This window comes from Pyxicephalus adspersus, chromosome 6 (genome assembly GCF_032062135.1).
Source record: "Pyxicephalus adspersus chromosome 6, UCB_Pads_2.0, whole genome shotgun sequence".
Classification (NCBI taxonomy): domain Eukaryota; kingdom Metazoa; phylum Chordata; class Amphibia; order Anura; family Pyxicephalidae; genus Pyxicephalus; species Pyxicephalus adspersus.
Genome location: NC_092863.1, coordinates 100,331,479 through 100,347,690, shown reverse-complemented (window position 1 = coordinate 100,347,690; position 16,212 = coordinate 100,331,479). Strand labels below are relative to the sequence as shown.

Sequence of the window (16,212 nt, the reverse complement as noted above, 5' to 3'; positions counted from 1 at the left end):
AGGGCGTAGCGAAAAAAAGTTGTATAACCATGTGCTAGTAAAGGCAGGACGCATAATGGCTCCAATATGCAAACACTGACTTTCCGGTAGTCTGGATTAGAGGAACATCCTGTCTGCATCTCACAATAGGCTTGATTTATTAAAGCTCTTAAAGGCTGGAGAGGATACACTTTTATCAGTGAACCTGGGGGATCCAGCAAACCTGGATTTCTTAAAATTAATTTGCTATTTATTAGCAAATGTTTTTAATCCTGGACCAAATCCATTCCAGGTGTGCTGGATCACCCAGGTTCACTGATGAAAGTGTATGCTCTCCAGCTTTGGAGAGCTTTATTAAATCAGGCCCAGTGCAATAGTGCAATACAAGTGTTTGTGTGCCAGTTTGCAGGAAAGTCAATATTTGCATACTGCACACAATTGGCAAAAGCTGGCACCATGCAATGCATGTCATTACAATAAAGCTGTCTCTGTGACCCCCCCACCAATGCAGGACTGGGGACATCTTGTGGCAAAAGAAGAGATTTCTGTTGGGGAAAGCTAAGGATTAAGAGTAAAAGGTGAATTTATCATGATGTGCCTGCTGGGGGACAATAAAAAAGAATTCTTATAGTTTAGTTTTATTAATAACGTTTACACATATAGAGACCTTTTTAAAAAAAAAATAGATTAGTTAAAAAAACACACTTTTTTTCTTTATTTTTTCTTTATTTGGGTGCATTTATAAAGGGGGTTATATTATTTTTTAATTACGGTGGTGATCAATGATTGATTATTGTACCATTATTATACTAAATTGGCGATCAGAAGCTCCACTTCCATGAAGTTCTGATCTCCTCTTTTTTTAACCAACAACCACAATGTTCTTTAAAAGTGAGGAATATCCATTAGATTACATGATGGATCACCAATAATTGTATCAGTAATAATGACTGGCAGACATTTACCATTGCTGCATCTAATAGTGATACAGTGGCAATCAGGGTGTTGTATGAAACAAAGCACCACAATTGTAGCCTATTGTGTTCTCAATTTTTAGTTGCAACTGCTAAACAGCATTCATAAATTTGTAATTGGGATGATAAATCAGGTACTTATTGGCAAAAGTGAGAAAATATACTTTTTTTACAAACCTCAATAATTGAAGCTTATAATTGTAAGTAAGGATCTGTGTTTTTGACATTAGATAGATATGTTTGAGAGTTCAATCAGAATTCTTTGGTGCATTTGACCTGCAGTGAATTTCTTTATTTCCTGCATTTAACCTGCTTAAATTTGCTTTGCTTTGCTTTACACTTGGATGGAGGAAGAAGCAGTTTTGATCTGAGCAAAACCCACCAGACAATGGGCTAAGGGGAGAGACTCTTTTATACTTTATTTCTGCTGTACATAGCTCAATACAATGGCCCTGATTTATTAAAGCCCTCCAAGACTGGAGAAAGTAGACTATCATGGGTGAACCTGCATGATCAGTCCCAATGTTCTAGTTAAAAGAGAGACAGCCCAAAAGAAAACAGTTACTGCTATACTGTCTCTTTAGACCCCATATTGCCTTGGATTGTTGTAAATACACCCTATATTTAATGTTTACTTGTAAACAAAAAACTCGAAATTAAACGCTAACATAAAAACTCTAAATCTAAAATCAAAATCATTATCTAAATCTAAAATCAAAACGCAATACCCCTAGGAGCAGTTGGGAATAGGCACATACATGTAAGGAATGTGCACATCAGTTTTGCTTTGTAGAAATGGTAAGTATTTACCCAGCGTAAAGGCTTATCTAAGGTCTTTATAGTAACAGGTGCTGTAAACTTTAATATAGATTGTTAAAGGTAAATATGCACAGCAGCCATATAAAACTACAATATATTGTTAAATTCTTGGATTGCTACCACAAAACTTGAATGCGGAACAAAAAGTCAATATTAAAAGTGTCACCCAAGGCTCTAACAATGCAATTTTTACAAGAATATTTTCTTCCTGCTCCAGATCTTTGCTGTGGTAAACAGTTATTTGAATTAGTATTTATACAGGTCACCCGGTGTCCACCTGGATGGGATCCAAAGAGCCCTACTAAAAAATATGCCTTGGATGTGTGATGACACGCTTTGGACATTAGTTTGAGATGCTTCTATGATAATTCAGAATTCATTAACAAGTGCATTTGGCCGACAGTTGGCCTTCTGATTTTTTGCAATTCCATAAGCCTGGGTGGAAATCCTAGCAACATTTGCCATAAGGTGGCCATGAATGGTCCTAATATGATGCTCTCATATAGATTGGACCATGTTAAGGCAAACGTAGGGAACAATAATGTCTTCAGCTTTAAGAATTGTTGACATGTCCCAGTGATTTTGGCAAATATGCATTCAGCCACAGAACCCGGAACAGCTTAAGGTTATGTGGCTATTTTCTGGCCATCGGTCAGTTGGAGAATCAGAAAAGAAACTTCTTTCTATATTTATTTGTCTCATTCCATCAGGGGTTTAGAAGATCATACGATTAAAATCCCTTATTTGAGGATAGTGGGTGTAGCCTTGCAAAGTATTCTTATATGTCCCTGTTGCTATCAGTAGATGCAGAACCCTTAGTTTTTAGTATAGGTACAGCTTCATACTATAGGAGTATTTCATCATTAGTTTAGGGCATGCAAAACATGGATCTCCTAGTGTAGGGCTAGTGGGAGCAACAAGAATATATAACCCCAATGGTATGGTAAGTTGGGCTGAAAAGAACAAAATAACAATGAGCCACTGAAAAATATACCCATGTAAGGGAAAATGTTATTATAGTCATAATCAAGTAATCAACAATTCAAACTACTTATCTGTATCAGTCTAAAGTCCTCTTGGTTATTGGTGATTAGTGATGAGCACAACTGAAAGATTTAATATTTAACAGAAAGCGTTGGAGTTATTGGTACAATTATTGGGGTTTTAGTGTAGACCACCTGGTATAAAACATTATTCTAACACCCCACTACCACCAATACCACCATCACCACTTTCTCTAATCTGGTCCTCGGCGGGTACTTTTCATACTGAAAATGCAGCTTGGATCATTACTATAGGTAGGCTTTAGGATTCCACTCATGCATACATCTAACGTATAAGTGTCTGAATCCTTATTAACCAAATCATATACACATAGATATGGAGGCTTGCTTACCATTCCTATTGATATGTCTTCTGTTACCAGATTTGCCAACCAGGACAGGATACTAAACTAATAGCACCTAAATCCATCCAAACACGTAAGATTGTTGGGGTTAGTTTAAGTTGCTTTAGCAGGAACTGAACCAAAGCAAGACAATGGAGATGAAATAGGAAACTTTTATTTGTTTGGGAATAAGGTGACCTTCTATGTTGCAATTGGTAATTAATCTAGGTACAAGTGAATCCAAGCAATTCAAAACACCATCAGTGTTGCAGTTAATGTTTGGGCCAAACATTTGATATTGGATTTGGTGCTATCACATTATGTTGTTGGAGCCTGTTCACTGTATAAAGTGGGCAGCTGTCCACTCAATGATGATGGAACCAATGAAAACACTGCGTTGGGAGCCAATAACGTGAGCAGCATTCCCATTGGCTGGTGAACTGATATTGAACAATGGAACACACATGGTCATTTTTGCTGATGGACCATTGGGCATTAGGATCTGTTATAAACACTCAATCAACCTTCAAGTATGTTTGGTATTTTGTATTGGACTTTCTCTTAAATGCCTTTATCTAATGCATCTACCCCATATCCTATTATGTAGAAATCACTTACTAAATATGTTACACCAAGAATAACTTGAAATGAAATGAGTTTCCCTTTTAGATTATGCATAATGAGTGGTGATAACTGGTATGGAAACTATAGGAACATTAATCTTTCTCCCTAAAACAATTTGGGTCATTATTGGCCGTCATAAGCATAAATAATTTATTCTATAACATTAACATATTAATAATAAATAGATCAATATAAAAAAAAGCAAAAGGTTCATGTGGATGACATTGGTGTTGCACCCCAAGATTGTTTATAGAGATATGTGGATAGATATATGTATATATAATGTATGTGTATATGTTTATGTATGTATATATTGTAACAGCTGGCCAACAAAATACACGTGGTTGCATCCAGGATGATATTCATTTGTCCAAGGTACAGACTATATGCAGAATTGTTTTTGATATGATCAGGCAGTTTTCTTTCTGGCCTGATGGTGGTGCTCAAGTACAAGGCTGTAGGATAATGGGCTTCTTGGCCAGGAGGGGGAGCTGAAGAGGCTTGGGAGGATTGGGAGTAAGTTACCCCAGGTGAAACCCATCCTGGTAATTATGCTGTGCATATAAACTCCCAGTCTGCTCAGCTCTTGTCCTGTGAGCTAGGAGAAATGCAAACAAAAATTGTAAGTAAAAAAAAAAAAAAAAAAAAAAAAAAGTGTTTGGGAAAGGCTGTGCTGCTAGGGAGATAGTCCTGCACAGTGGTAGGGTGCCCAGGACTGTTAGTGAGGGAACTAAGTCAGTTAGTGGCCAAGTGGCTAGGTTTTATTTTATGCTTTTTTTGCATGTTTTTCTGTGTGAAAAGCCTTAGTTAATAAACCCGTACTGAGCTACTCATTTGCTGTGCCTGGTTCCTGTCTGCAATACCTCTCAAGTGAAGTCACACAGGCCCTGCTACCTTGCTAGTCCCAACATATTATATATATATATATATATGTAGTACCTGATATTTAGTTATACAGTTAGGCCCATAAATATTTGGACAGACAACTTTTTGCTAATTTTGGTTCTGTACATTACCACAATTCATTTTAAATGAAACAACTCTGATGCAGTTGAACTGCAGACTTTCAGCTTTAATTCAGTGGGTTGAACAAAAAGATTGCAAAAAAATGCAAAAGCCTCTTTTTTACACAATCACTTCATTTCAGGGGCTCAAAAGTATTTGGACAAATTAAAAAGCTGAAAATAAAATGTTAATTTCTAACCAGATTTCTTTTCACCATGGAAATGATTCTGCCATCATCCACCACTGTTGCCTTCCGTGGATGTCAGGTATTTGGCGTTGCTGAGTTCACCAGTGCTTTGTTTCTTTCTCATGATGTACCAAACTGTAGATTTTGTTACTCCTAATGTTTGTCACTTTTGTCACTACTAATATTGTAGCAATTTCTCGGATGGGTTTTTCTGTTTTTTTCAGTTTAAGGATGGCTTGTTTCACCTGCATGGAGAGCTCCTTTGACCGCAGCAAAATCTTCCACATACAAGTACCCAACACCCCTCAAATCAACTCCAGGCCTTTTATCTGCCTAATTGATAATGACATAATGAAGGAATTGCCCACATCGGCCCATGAAAGAGCCTTTGGGTCAGAGCAGAGCATTAAAAAGGAAACTCTGCATCTGGTGATATCTATGGGTTCAAGACTACAGGCTGTCAGTGCCAGCAAAGGATTTTTAACCATTAGAAATGAACATTTTATTTTCAGCTTTTTAATTTGTCCAATTACTTTTGAGCCCTTGAAATGAAATGATTGTGTTAAAGGATTTAGTTCCTCACATTTTTATGCAATCTTTTTGTTCAACCCACTGAATTAAAGCTGAAAGTCTGCAGTTCATCTGAGTTTAATTTAAATTTAATTGTGGTAATATACAGAACCAAAATAAGAAAAATGTTGTCTGTCCAAATATGTATGTACACTATAGGCCATATCCCAATAATTAGGTTTTAGATTAAGTATAATTAAGAAATGCGGGAAGGGATGTGTGGCAATGTTTGTGATCTGTTTCTCTTCTTCCAGCCATCTAGACCTCCTAGGGCAGGCATGACTAAAGTCTGGCCCGGGAGCCAATTGTGGCCCATGTTCAGATTTCTACAGCCTCTGTCATAAAACAAATATGCGACCCACCAGCACTGTTGACCACAGTAAAAAATACACGTGAACATAAAAGCTATTTTATATTTCAATACAGTTGATCAAATACCTTTCAATTATCGTCCTGCTACTCATAATCAGCAAGATGGGAGTCCCCATGTGTGCTCAGGGAATCCCCTATGTCAAAGTGGGTGTGCTGTGTGGGACCTGCATGCACCACGCCCACTCTGATTCCAAGAACGTACTCTGCACAGAGCCCACAGGGAATCCCTCATGTCACCCTGGTGGGTGTGTGCTGTGTGGGACCCGTGCAAACCACGCCCACACTAACCTTGTGTACGTGCTGAATGGTCGGCCCCCACACATTCACTTTAGTAAATCTGGCCCTCTTTGCAAAAAGTTTGGACACAAACAGACCATTAAACAAAGGCCAGGAAACAGATAAGTTCCCATAATAAAGATGATTATCATTAGGGCCTTTTAAAGGGGTAAATTAATCAAGGCCAGACAGAGATGGGTGGGGGTGATGGCCCATCTGAACCTTTTTAGTGACACCTAACATTAGAGGACTCCAGCTGGTTTCCTAATTCACACCTCGGATTTAATTTCCAGATTCCCATATCAAAGTATTTGGGAGGTCTATTAAATTCATGTTACCTTAACCAATCCCCAATGATACCTAATGGGAGTTATCTGTTAAAATGGGAGCTGAGGATGGAAGTCAGTTCTTCGGGAATCAGACTCCGGGGTACCCATCTACATCTTAGCAGGCAGCTATTCCTGAATGCATTCCTACATTGTCTTATGTGTCTATGTTGTTGTTTTGCTATTTTGTAATTGTTGTATTATGTAGTAACTGTATTAGATTACTACAGGGGATTACCTATTTACAGCCTTTTTCATTTACTGTGTATTTTGTTGATTGAAGTTCCTATACCTATATCAGCCAATATTGCTGTGCATTTCATGTTTCAACTTGTTCCTTAAACTGTTTAAATGACTAGCTATTTGTGCATGACACTTCATTTATTGAATACATATGTGCATTGATAGTGATATAATATCCATCTTTATGCAGACAATATTTATATTCAATATTGGTGACCAAATTAGTGAGTTCATTCAGATTCCATATTTGTATTTATGCAAAAATATGATTAGGTGAATAGAGGTTAAATTAACCATTCAGACAAGTTGACACCACAGTGATATTTTGCTTGATATTTTATGCTGCGTGGGTATTGGTAAGAGGCCATACATCATTGCATGCGTGAGTATTTGCGATGCTCCCCTATGTATGTATAGAAAAACCCAAAATAAGTTTATTGGACGTACTGCTAATAAACCTGTTTAAATTAGCTGGGGAGGATACACTTGGGATCATTAACTGAGATATATTATCAGTAGCAACTGTTAAAGTTGTTTAGTAGGAATAAGATGTTTAGGAATTCCTTACTGAAGTTATTTCTAAGCACTTTTAAGAGAAGCTGGACTATTGTGTGTGCTGTTTTCAGTGAAAGTTTAGTTGGTGTTGATTTTCTTTGTATACAGTAGACAGCAGTGCTGTTCTCCAAATATTTGGTGGATATTAATAGTTGAATTTGTTTGTCTTATATCAATACAATACTAAGATTTATTGGTATCTGGGATTGAGATTTTGTTGGCTTTTCTGTTTTAAAGGAATCCATAGTTGGTGCATCTTAGTATTTGGTCTTCACAGCAGTGGTGAAGTTTTTTGCTCTGGTTAGGTGGCAATAATTGGAAGCTTTAGCCTTTTGTTCCCTGTCAAGGTGAGTGGATATCTCCCTGCATTGCTCTTCTCAGTACTTATTACTGTGTGACTGAGACTTGTTGCTATGATCTGTGCATAGACTAAGGCTATGTACACACGTGCAATCATTGTTGTTGGAAAGGATCTTTCACAATGACTGCATGATGCATGAACAAGTGCTGTACATAGTCTATGAAGAGGGAAGGGGGAAAACAGAGCGGCACCCCGCTGCAATCTCTCCCCTTTACTTCCATTACGATCGTTTGTCCTCCATCGTCCATGGATCCGCTAGGATGGTCATTCGGACAATGGATGATGAGCACTCTGTACACACGCAAGATTCTCGGCTGATTATCGGAGAAGAGCCATTGCAAGTGTACCTAGCCTAACTAAAGTGACTCATTGTTTGATCAAGCTTTTGTTACTGTAGAAGGTGTCTGGACTAAATACATATAATTTAAGCTTGGTTCAAGTAGCCATTGCCTTTTAAGAATTTTTTTTTTTTGTCAGCAGTGATTAAGGCTGAATAGACAGGTGTAATTGTTGCTGGAAATGAACAATCCATGAAAGATCGTTCGACAATTGTTAGCAAAAAAGTGCACAACGCCGACGAACGAGGAATCTCGTTGGAATTGAATGGCCATTCTGGCACATCTGATTGGACAACGATCATTCCTAATCAATTGTGTGTGCGGTCATTCAGTGACTGTGGATTGTTCTGTGATACACTTTCTACTGTACATGTCACTTCCCACACTGTTTAAACGATTGTTCAATATAACATTCCTAGAGTGTGTACATTATTGGTGGATTATATTTGAACGATCGTATCGTTACAGCATATAAAGAATTGTGCACAATACAATCGTTCAAAATAATCGTGGATCATTTGTTTTCAAACGATAATTATTGCATGTGTGTACCTAGCCTTGGTTTTATTACTGTTTAGCCAGGAAAAATTTAGGCTTTAGCCTTTTGTTCCCTGTGTTTCTCCTCCTTTGTTCTATCAGGTCTTTGTTCTTCTAAAGGTGTGCATTCCAGTCAGTCTATTAATGGGGTAAAATTTGTGTTGGCAGTTTTAGCCTAGAGTGGCATAACTTTATCTGGCATGACTCTTTTGTTCTTGATTTCATATACATTTTGCTTTGGTTTAAAGTTTTAGTCATTGTACTTTAATATGCAGTATCAATTATCTAACCAGTTTTAATATACTAAAATTACAAATTCCAGGTACAGGCCTGTTGGAAATGACATCTTTATCCAGTTTGTCTCAGCTTATACTCCTAAGCATAAATTTTTGCCTCGGATGCTAAATGTAAGGAGTCTCCATGGGCATATGTGCCCTAATTATTTGATCACTGAACTAAGACTGGTAAAAAGAGTAAGCAACTAAAAAGCCTAGCTTTAGCAGGTATGTATGAAGCCTGCATGGCCATGAGTGCCAGAATTAATACATTAGATGACCTGGTACAAAATTCTGAAAAGAAAATAATATTATTGGAAACAGCCAAACAAGATTTAAATCACCAAGTAAATAACACTTCCACCTTAAATGAGATGATCAAATCTCCAGTATAGGTCTCCTCAAGGTGAATTAAATACAAACCGTTTTTAGCGAAATCTAGACATTTTGATCACCTTACTAGTGGCTATAAAGTTGCCCAAGAGCAAATCGCAGAAATGAAAAAAGGCAAACCCATTGACCATACAAAGTGCAAGCAGAGAGGCACAGCTGATACAAACTATATCCATCCTTAAAGGAAGGGCAGCCATTACTGCAGCCATTACTAACCAATTGGGCCAAGGTAAAAACACCGCACCAGCTTGTGAAGATGACATGTCCATGATCCGTGCCGATGCCATTGCCAAGAGTAACCAACAGATTGAAAGAGAAAGCAAAAGATTGCCTCTAGAGTAGGATCAGCTAATATAAGGTCCTTCTATATCTTCAGGTCAAGAGAAAGTGATTCAACCCCAACAGGCAAATAAACTTGGTGTGCCTTGTTTGTATAGTAGGACAATGGCCTCATCCAGTGTTTGCAGGGAAGCTCAGAACTCTAAAAAAACCATTACTTTGTGCTGTAAACACTCATCAAAGGCTCACGACATTCCAAGTCCCCAGCCTAAACCTGGATCAGTGGTAAAGAGATGTTTCAATGCCTTTTTCACCAGATAAGATGCTATGCTCGGGGACTATTTTGGACACAGATTTTGTTTGTTCCTTCATACTGAAAGAGGATAAACCAACGTTCATATATTTGGAGTGTACCCAAGTTTCTTGGAAAAACATTGCTCTATTGTACAAAATATAATTATACTAAATATAATGTTCTAAGCTTTTGTGTCTGAAAATGTGGCAGTGGGATACAACTGGCAGTGGGTGGCTCTAGTGGTAACCCAAATAGGATCTACCCCTCCTTTGTCTGCAGGTACCATAAACAATATCAGTGGCCTCCCCTTTCTTTCATAAATCTGTTTTGAAGGGTTCTTCCTATTTTATTTATTCTCCCAAATTATTTTTTTGCTACAGGAGTGTAATATTGTGGTAATGAAGCATTCTCTAAAGTTACTAATCCTCAAGGGACTATTCTGATTTGACCATTTTTTTTTGTTTGGTCAACAATCAGAATGGTCCAATGCCTGATTGTGATATCAATATAAAACTGATATGTTACTGGGATGCTTCATGATCACAGGAGGGCTTGTTCCCAATATTTGTATGACCACCAGTGGCATATACGGCACGTTTTATCCCAATGCTGTGTTTTCATACACAATCTTTTTTGTTCACATTTTCATACTTTGGAATAGGTCATTTTATTGTAAATCATTTTGTATTAGATTGTTAATGTACCCAACAAATTTCTATCGTTGTACTTTAAATAGGGAAGAGGTTTGAGAGTTACAGCAACTTGAGGTCTTGGTGAACTTTGACGTTGAGAACATGCAAAGAAGCAAACTTTTAGAGTTCCAACTTCAAAGCATCTCAGCAGTAATACCCAGTTTCAAGCCATTTGTTTACCTTGCCCACAGCTTTCTGAATGATGGCAACTCTGCTCACCATTTTGCTGCACAGGCTTCGATCACTTTGGTAAGGTACAGAGCTGGAAGTGTTCCCAGTGCTGCCCCTTACAACCACCCGTCAATGGGAATGCTACCCACTGTATAGATTAGCTTCAAATGGAGCGCATGGTAAGATTTGCTGCAATGTCTTTACATTTAAAAGGCCTTGGGGAACTTTTATCAAGCTTGTAGCAGATAGAACCAGGAAGCTTTTGCTAATTGCTAATTTAGTCCCTGAGGTTTGCTGGATCACCAAGATTCACATTAAATCAGGGCCATATAGTTTAGGAATGAGTTGGAACCAAAACTCTCGATGACCACCTAAACACTTTCCCAACTGATTTTCTTTACAGGCACATTGTAGGGCTTTTTTGGATATATTGTAAGACTTGTATTAATTTGGATTCCTTCTGTCTATTTGTAGAGTTACATAGAAGTAAAAACCATGGAGAGCCACATTCCTATCAATATGGAGGAGAAGGAATTGAAGAAGCAGGTGGAGAGTCCCAGTCACTGTTCCAGTGGCCTTGGGTTATTCTGCACCGCCATCCATTACATATCAGGAGAAATGAAAGAATTTGGAAACTGGCTGAAAGGTAAAATACAAATTGATAAATAGCATTAAGAAAAGGATAATGGTTACTATAGAAATATAGACTTTGCAACATAATTGGGCTATGCCTAGTGAGGGTAAAACAGGCAAAGTTCCTTACCCAGGAACAAAAATGTAAAATATTGTAGATTACAAATTGCATAGATTTGCAAATTCTATATTCTAGTATATAGCAGTCATTGACAGTGGCTGAAGGTATTGTGCAAAATAAATTTGATCTAATAAGGTTTACATCCTTACCAATATGTTATTCTGTTTCAAGATAAACCGATCATTTTCCAGTTCATTGATTGGGTGCTACGTGGAGCTTCGCAGGTCATGTTTGTCAACAATCCTCTGAGTGGATTAATAATTATCGCTGCACTCTTCCTCCAAAACCCATGGTGGGCAATCGCTGGGTGCCTGGCAACTGTGGTGTCCACTCTCAGCGCTCTCCTTCTCAGCCAAGACAGGTAATCTGCAAATTAATATTAAGGCACAAAGATTTATAAGAGAGAACAAACATTTAGAAAATGTGAAACTTAGGTCTTTAAAAAAGCCACAATCCCCCACAGTTGCATTTAGTAGATCCCAGTGCAGAATCTCATTTCTGTACAGAATTATAGGGCCCTGCTGCATTCAGCCCTGGGAATCCTCCTGTTTGCAATCCCCAGTGCACTAGAGGCTAATTAACTCTAGTGCCTGGGGAGCTTCCTAATGATTGCGGTTGTGGCCACAATTATTGAACAGTGTGCAATCCCCGACACTAGTGGGTAATTAACCTCTAGTGCCCTGGGGATCCCAGAGGATGGCAAGAGCTCCACCTTTCGGCGAATCAGAAGGCAGAAGCGTGTTACATTTTCAGTAAGCAAGAAAGGCCCGATACGCCACGAGATCTAACTTAATATTCTTGCTCGCTCATCTCTACAGAAGAGGTCGATATCTAAAAAGAAAAAAGTTGGCAAATTTTTTTGCCTTTCATTTCTGCTGATTTGCTTATTCAAGTATTTGTCCTATTAATGACATGTTTACACAGTCACATGCCCCAGCCTGCAATTTCGCTAGTTAATTTATGCTTAGCCTTGCTAAATAAAATTAACCTTTGTCTGACTCGATATACATTGCTGAATTCATATTCTTTTAATAAATGTTCTGCTTATGGTTATTTTACACTGCTTTATCATCTGCTCTCTAATTCTTTAATGGAAATTAAATATTCTGGTATCAGCAATAGCCATGAGCAAGCAAGTTTTTAACTCTATCTCGCACCAAATTCGGTCGTTCTCACTTACCGAAATTGTAAGCGAGAATGGCCGGTGTAAATTCGCCGATCAAGTTTGAATTAAAAAAATAATAAATTGGGGACAAGTCTCCCCATTCAAAACCTCTAGTGGGCTGATGATTGAAGAATGATTGCAGCTTTGAGAATCCACTGCGATCCCGGGGCACTAGAGGGTAATTAACCAGAGGCATTCTTGGTCATCCCCAATCAGCAAGAGCCCGACAGCCTCAGCAAACTACGGGCTGCTAGAACGAGAGCCAATTGTAGGGAAAGCATGTGTTGCTTCTACATGTATCTGAAAAACCTTTTTATGATGAAAACTAAAAGAAATCAGATTGGAATGCTGTTACTGTATTAAAACCAAGCTAACTGTAAAATAAAAAGCTACTCTGCAATTCTACATGATGCTGAGACTGTAATATTCATACAGTTCTATACATAATGTACCTAAGTATGCTATTCAAAGGTACTGTGAAATCCATTTCCTATAAGAAAAGACCTTCTTCCCATTGTAGAGCTTTTAAAAAGACTTTTTTGCATTAGTACAAAAAAGCAGCTTGGCTTTTAGCTCTCAAAAAATTGTTACAAATGGATGTAAGCGACTAGCGTGTAACGGCATATTAGGATACATAGCTTTTCCGGTTTTTTTTTTACAAAATTTGCAAACTTAACTCTGAGAGATAGATTCATCCAAACTCAGCAGCTCATGTCCATGGGGGGATTTATGGATCTGATTCCATTACAAATGAACATCTACACATTATGATGTGTACAAAGGGCCATAGATAAACATAAACTTACATTTATTGTGCTCATAAAGGACCCCAATTTCCCCAGGGACAGGCTTGTAGAGACTATCAGTCTGATTTAGGTTTTATGGATCACCCAGGTTCTCCAATGATAGTCTACCTTGGGACAGATTTGTTAGAGCTTTAACAAATCTGTCCCAATATGGGAAAGTCTACATACAGCAGAATTCTTCATGTATCTGTTCTACATCCAAATCACAATGCTTGCCTAAATGCATTTGATCTCTTATAATATATCCTTTAGCATGTTAGCAGGGGTTTTGATTTGAAACTCAAAGTTGAACACAGCAAATTCTTAAAGCAAGCATGTTGATTGCAGTATAATATATAAGAATTACCTTTTAAAATTTACTTGTACAAATTAAAAATGCCTTTTTGTAGCCATTCTAGGTATTAGCTGTGCACCTTATCCATTCAGATCTCTCATTTCTTATAATTTACCGGTAACAAAGGTTCCACAATTGCTCACCACCTTTTGCATGCCCTGCAGCTCCTCATGTAGATGCATGGTTTGCACTATGATGCAGGAATGCTACAGAATAGTCTGGCATGCATAGTTCTTCTTACTTCGGGTGTCACAGGGTCACATCTTTCTTTGGCTACTGGGTTTATATGTAATTTGTAGGAATTGAACTGTATACCGGAGATGAATCAGTCATCAAAACTCTTTTCCAATTTTACAGATCAGCAATAGCAGCCGGACTCCACGGATACAGCGCAATGTTAGTGGGGCTGCTTATGGCTGTGTTCTCGGCTAAAGGCGACTGGTATGGGTGGCTCCTTTTCCCCGTGGCTGTCATGTCAATGTTATGGTATGTCATGTATTCAAACACAGGATGCATCTAAAAGTCTGCGGTGCACTTGGTCTTTTAATGACATGTTGAATATCTTGTGTCTTGTCTTGCAGTCCGATCTTGTCCAGTGCCTTGGGTTCTGTTTTCAGTAAATGGGACCTGCCTGTTTTTACACTGCCGTTCAATATTGCCATTTGCCTGCACTTGGCTGCTACTGGTCCCTACAATGAATTCTTCCCAACTGTAAACTTTCAGCCTACGGGTCCTATCCCAAACATCTCCTGGTCTGATGTTGACATACAGCGGGTAGGTATGGTAAGAGTGCAGGTTTCCTTGTTCGTTAATAGCTATGCACTACGTGTGTGAAACTCGCTAGGTACAGACTTTACGTTAAGTTAGTGAAGCTGTGACCAGATTGTGGACATATTAATATTTTCTAAATAAGCCTCAACTGACCCATATAGTTGCAAGCACTGAGGAGCAATTCATTTTTAAATTTCACAACAAAAGCATATTAGCCTTTTCTCAGCTGCTCAGCTCCCCGTTACCCCCTAATAGAAGTAACCCAGAGGTTAGCTCCCTCTGCTCAGTTCCTCCCTATCAGTAGTATTTCAGAAGTAAGCTCCCTTGCTCGCGCTCCAAGCGGGGATCTCAGCAGCTCAGCTCCCTCTGCTTCCCTTTTCAAGCAGTGATTCAGAATCTCAGCTTTACGTCCTAACTATTTCAGAAGTAACTTGGCAGTTCAGCTCCCTCTGATCCCATTCTAGCAGTTCTTTAACAGCTAACAACCCCTTTTTAGTAGTCAGAAACTTAATTTTTAGTAAACTCAGCATCTTAACTCACCTGGCTCCCCCTGCTGGCAGTGATTTAGCAGTTCTGATCTCTTCTTCACTAGAGACCTGCCAGCCTACTAGCTTTCAAATCTGTAGACACAGAGGGTTTGAACTGGAAAGGGAGAGCTGAGGAAACTAAAGCTGCTCATAGACCTATTTTGAGTAAGTTCACCACTACTTTGAAGATGACTTGCTCTACAGTACCTGCAGATACAAAGGTTAATAAGAACTTATTCAGGATATGTTAACACCTGTCTATGCCTGAAGTTCAGGTTTAATATAAACCTGTAAATAGGCTAGACATAAATGGCACTCCTTCCTAAAGTTCTATTTCAATTCTCATCCAATGGCCATAATGCATATCTAAACTCTAAATCAAAAATGTTACATTTGCTGGATTTTCATCTGTTAATACATCAATGTTTTGTTATCTGTTCAATAAGTTAACAAAAAACTGAGAATACATTATTTTCTATCTCCGAGGACTATAGAGCCATGCCCCTCGATGTTATGCAGAATGGGAAGCAGTGGGGTTTGCTATTCTTTTCTTGATCCTGTTGTCCTCAACACAGTACAATGACAGATTGTCATACTAGGACTAGAAGTGTTTTATTGGCAGAACCCCCAGGTGAAAATAAAAAACAAAAATGGCCCCATTACATCTGGCTGGTAAGCTGCCATTTATTTTTTAGGTTTGGATGCACGTTTCTACTTTCTGAGTCATTGGACCTGATTTATTAAAGCTCTCCAAGACTTTCATCCATGAACCGGATGATATAGCAAACCTGGAATAGATCTGTGCCAAGATTGAAAACATTTGCTACCAAATAGCAAATGACTTAAGAAATCCATTCCATGTTTTCTGGATCACCCAGCTTCACTGATGAAAGTATAGCCTATCCAGCCTTGGAGAGGTTTAATAAATCAGGCCCATTGACTTGGGACAAGTAGACTGATCAGGAAGTCGGGAAGACCTTACTTTAGGGAGTATTGATGTCCTAGGCTCATCATGGCAGCCAACCAATTTAGTATTTTATATAAAAAAAAGTTTCTATGAAAGTATGTCTTTTGTTTATATATGTTGAAGAGTAGCCTTGAATAAATCAGACAGGCTTTACCTGCCTAACTGGCCACTGTGCTTTTAACGGTTACGGCTTATATTTTTTTTGTCTTTCAGCTGCTTAAAGCCATACC

General features: G+C 38.4%; 1 protein-coding gene across 2 annotated transcripts in view; it reads left to right on the top strand.

Annotated features, from left to right (window-relative positions):
* Nucleotides 1–16,212, top strand: part of LOC140332281 (urea transporter 2-like) — a gene marked incomplete in the record, with an annotated part of 39,943 nt that overhangs the window by 18,838 nt on the left and 4,893 nt on the right. For both annotated transcript variants that reach the window (XM_072413513.1, XM_072413512.1), the window contains 5 exon segments: nt 11,133–11,304; nt 11,584–11,773; nt 14,075–14,203; nt 14,299–14,491; nt 16,196–16,212. In XM_072413513.1, coding sequence (XP_072269614.1) covers nt 11,154–11,304; nt 11,584–11,773; nt 14,075–14,203; nt 14,299–14,491; nt 16,196–16,212 — 680 coding nt within the window.